The sequence below is a fragment of the Cebus imitator genome, unplaced genomic scaffold (genome assembly GCF_001604975.1).
Source record: "Cebus imitator isolate Cc_AM_T3 unplaced genomic scaffold, Cebus_imitator-1.0 Scaffold231, whole genome shotgun sequence".
NCBI lineage: Eukaryota > Metazoa > Chordata > Mammalia > Primates > Cebidae > Cebus > Cebus imitator.
In genome coordinates this window covers 504,384-508,919 of record NW_016107546.1, presented here as the reverse complement: position 1 = coordinate 508,919, position 4,536 = coordinate 504,384, and the positions used below count along the sequence as shown (strand labels likewise).

At 39.9% G+C, this 4,536-nt stretch overlaps 1 protein-coding gene across 1 annotated transcript in view; it reads right to left on the bottom strand.

Annotated features, from left to right (window-relative positions):
- Positions 1-4,536, bottom strand: part of CCDC162P — a gene marked incomplete at its 5' end in the record, with an annotated part of 27,409 nt that overhangs the window by 19,711 nt on the left and 3,162 nt on the right. The window contains 1 exon segment of the mRNA XM_017497508.2: positions 2,098-2,225. Coding sequence (XP_017352997.2) covers positions 2,098-2,225 — 128 coding nt within the window.

Below are 4,536 nucleotides of genomic sequence, written 5' to 3'. Positions count from 1 at the left end.
AAAAAAAAAAAAAAAAAAAATTAGGTGTGTTACTTAGGGCTGCATTTCAGACATCTCTGTCTTTTCCCGGTTGTTTTGATTCATCATTGTGGTTCAACCTCCACATTCATACCTCAGCTCTTAACTGTTCCTGAGCTTCAAATCTATAGCTCCCCACAAAACATTCACACCTGAGTTTCAGCAAACCCCCTCAAATGCCTTGTCCTAGGGCCTATGTTATTTTCCCCTGCGAAGACACTCTTCCTCCTCCTGCGTTCAGTTTCAGTTAATGGCCTCCTCCCTAACCCTCAGGAAGTTGTTTTAATTCCACCTTTACTCTCTCACTCCAACTTCCAGATCCAGTCTTCAAATCCTGCCATTTCCACTTCAGCAAAGCATTCTCAGGTCTGTTCCTCCTTCCTAGTCTCGCCGCCTCTCTGCCTTTCTATTCTTCTACTGCCACTGGATGTCCCCTCCTAACTTTTCAGGTCCCTGTTGCAATAACTGCACTTTTTTTTCTCAGGAGCTCTCTATTCCAATCCATTCTTTCACTTACACCAAGATAGCTGTTAAAAACAGCCATGATCATATTTCTCTCTATAGACATTCACCAATGACTTTCTTTGTAAGTTAAACTCTAAAATAGTATGATTAGCAGGTCCTTTACAGGCTGCACCCAAAACACATGTGTGGCTCCTTGCCACCCGTCATGCCTTTACATCCCCAGCCACAGCAGTCTTCCTACCATCCTCCAAGAAGGTCAGATTTTATTTCTCAAAATAAAATCCTCCAAGATAGTCCTTCCCATTCCCTTCCCCTGACATTCTAATGCTGTTTCATCTGCTTAAGAATCTTTTCTTCCCTGCCAGACAACATTTTTTTTTTTTTTTTTGAGACAGAGTCTCACACTGTTTCCCAGGCTGGAGTGCATTGGTGCAGTCTTGGCTTACTGCAACCTTCACCTCCCAGGTTCATGCAATTCTCCTGCCTCAGACTCCTGAGTAGCTAGGATTACAGGCACACACCACCACACCCAGCTAATTTGTTGTATTTTTTGTAGAAACTGGGTTTCACTAAGTTGGCCAGATTGGTCTCGAACTTCTGACCTCATGATCTATCTACCTCAGCCTCCCAAAGTGCTGGGATTATAGGCATGAGCCACCGTGCCCGGCCCACACAATATCTTACTCATTTTTTGGTATCAAGTTTAAATATCTATTCTGTTGGAAAGACTTTCTAGCATTTCTTGCACCCCAACAGTGCTCCCCCTCCCCCAGAACAAATCTCTCTCTCTCTCTCTCTGCAGAGTCCCCATTACTCATGAATGTACTCAATTATAAGCTGTTAGTAACCAGGTTATAATTTTTGCTTGGAGATTGAATCAATTTTATAGATGATAAATTCCTTAAAGATACAGATAATTTTCACTTAGCTATCTATATGTCCCTGAATGGCTGGAACACAGTCCCTGGCAGAGTAAATACTTAATGTTTGGTAAGTAAACGCCTAACAATTGGTGATTATTAGAAGGGCTGATAATCCATGCTAAGGGCACAAATGAAGAGCAGTAACCCTGCAGTGTTTCATTGTTTCTTGGGATATGAACCATTCATTATACAGTGATGATTTAGTAATTTGCTGTTTCATTGCTTTAAACTCACCCTCGTAACATCGCACTCAGCGCTCTGTCCAATTGCTTTCACCTACCCACATACGGCGTACACTTCTAAAGGCCATGAACAGGTCAGTTTGCCTGTGATTAGCAAACTGAGCACTGTCCCTGTGACGGCATGATGAGCATGAATGAAATCATCATCCATTCTCACTAAAAGCATACATGTTATAAGAAGGAATTATACAGCCCTCTAACAAATGATACTTGTAAGATTAAAAAAAATCTTTCACATTTTGTTTTTTGTGATGAAGAACCTCAGTAAAGAAAATAAAATTTTTTACATCCTTATAATTAGCTGAGATTATTTAAATAAAATAATTATTCTCTTGATTGAGAATTTTTCTAAAAGTCCAACTGAGTTTTACAAAGAAAAGAAAAGAAAAAAGACTGGATTTTATAAGAATGATTTTTTAGCAGATGTTTTGTCCCTTAGGCGAAAATACCTGGCATTTGTTTTCCAGACGAGCTGCTTCCAGAGTCCACATGTCATATAGCACAGCAAACCCGTTCACACGTGCATGGGCCCATGCACAGTCCTGACCACTCTTTGGCTGGGTGCCCACTTTGTGACCTGGTAGGAAAGAGGGTGAGAACATTTAGAAATGGGACTCCCAAGGAACCTGTTCCAATTAGAAATGTGCCCCTTAGATTATCAGCTCCATCTCAGAAATAGAAATACTGAACCAGTCCCTGGGACGAACATTGAGTTCATACTGGTTAACTTCTAAGTCAATAGGAGTTTTTGTTATTATTTTTAAAATTTAGTTTTAAAGACTAATCTTAGAAATAGAATCAAAATTTAGTTAACAAGTAATCTATGCTAAAGTGTCTTCAAACTTACAATTTAAAGGCAAAGCATGCATTTCTCCTCCTCTAAAAACAAATCCCTGGTGGCTTAACAACAAACTCAGTTTGACTTGCTATTTCCATCACTGTTAACCAAGTCAAAAATTTTCAGAGACCTTTCCAAGATATTCCTTAATTATGTTAATTACTAACTTAAATCAATGAAGGTAATTTTCATTATTCAGCTTAAATTTTTTTTTTTACTTTATTGTTATTTTTCACTACCGGCATTATTATTGCTTTAAATTTTTAAGTTTTTTATTTCAGAATTAATTTTCAAAGATAAGATATTTTCATGTGCTGAAATTTCAGTTAAATAACTATCACATATATGATGGGTACTAAGCAAGAGAAAGATGATCAGGAACTTCCCTAGCAACAGTTGGGAAATCATTTCACAATAGATGGCTACATATTTACCAGTTAAACTGAAAGATGCCCATGTGGTTAGATGACTACTGACTAAGTATCTCAATCCAATTAAATTCTAAGCAGCTAGAAATACTTGCATGGTATTATAAATTAATATGGACAAAATGATGCATTAGTATGTAGGATAACCAGTAAAAATAAGAGCTAAGAGCTGAAAGTAAATATCCTGCAATGTTGGATGCCATCATTGTGTCCTATAATTCAGACACCAATGGCAAAGATAGGACAAAGAGCTCAATCCTACATTAAATTAATTCTGTCTGGGATCTGAAAAGTTAGTTGTCAAACTTTCTTTGAGCAGCATTTTGTAACAATATCAGTGTGAACTTTCTTTAATTACAGTCTACACATATTACAAAATAGCACAAACCCTCATTAAGTTTCCCTTTAGGTATTGCAATGTGTCTAGAAATTCTAAGCTCTTTGCAAATGTAATTCCAATGCTGTCATAGTATCCCAAAAGAATATTCTTACCTCATCCATTTCTAAAATTGGATCAATTTGAGTGATGCCAAAAGGAAGAGAAAATACAGGTTATGGGTTATTTGATCACCCTGAGTGACGATTCCTTCCTCTAGGGCTTGTCTGTATTTTCCTAGCCAGATGTTCTTGCATCTTGGTGGTTTCCTAATAGGAACCCAGGGCTGTCTCTGCTGCTAAATGCAGTTTCCTCAAGGTCCACACTAAGAAAGAAAAGTCATTTGTTTCACTTGCTTACTTTCCTTCCCTTGGGGTCCTGAACCCAGTGGGTGATGCAGAAATGCCCCTGGGAGTCGAATCCCAATTCTTGGCTTAAGCCTGTTTTAGTCAGAGACTACCCAACTTGGAGTGCAGGTCACCAGAGTGGGTGAAGGGTCAGAGGTCGGGCCTTCAGCCCTGAGAGGTGAAAATGCAGGGGCCGTGCTGTCCCTTGTACCTCAGGAGAGCAAGGAAGGAACTGGGCCTGCCCTGCTCCTTGATGCCCCTGTCTCCCCTAGGCTTTCCCAGAAGGCGACACCCTCCTCCTCAATCCAACCCACCTTTCCAGCCCCCTCAGGCCCACGATCTACTTCTGAGTGTTGCACTAGGATTCTTATTGCTTAAAGTGTCCTAATTCCTTGTTCCCTGACACACAACCCCTCTAGCTATCAAAGGGCGGATCATGAGAAACCTGCCAGGGAAACAGAGCACAGAATGGACTGTTAGTTGTTTTTTTAAAGTCTACATAAACATTTCAACAGATCACAAAGAACACATTTATCTCTTCAGTCCTTGCAAGAGAAGTCAAAGGAACTTTTGTTTTTTATTAAGAACCTGGACATCTCTGTCTGTCATGACTGGAAAGAGCCTATTGTACTGAAATCCTGTCATCATGGTGGATTTGATCTTTAGTGGCCAAACGTGAAGAATTAAAAGCACAATTCTTGGCTGAACTTCTGGGTGGGTTGAACTTTAGGAGTACACGGGTGGTCATTCCTGGCTCACATATCAGTGTGACATGAGCCTTGGAGTGTGTCATCTCTCTCAGCCCTGCTCCAGCTGCCTCCTGTGGCCCAGTGACTAAGGCCCTACTCTAGAACTGTGTATCATCAAATTCATCAGTATAAAACTTCCTGCTGCAAAAA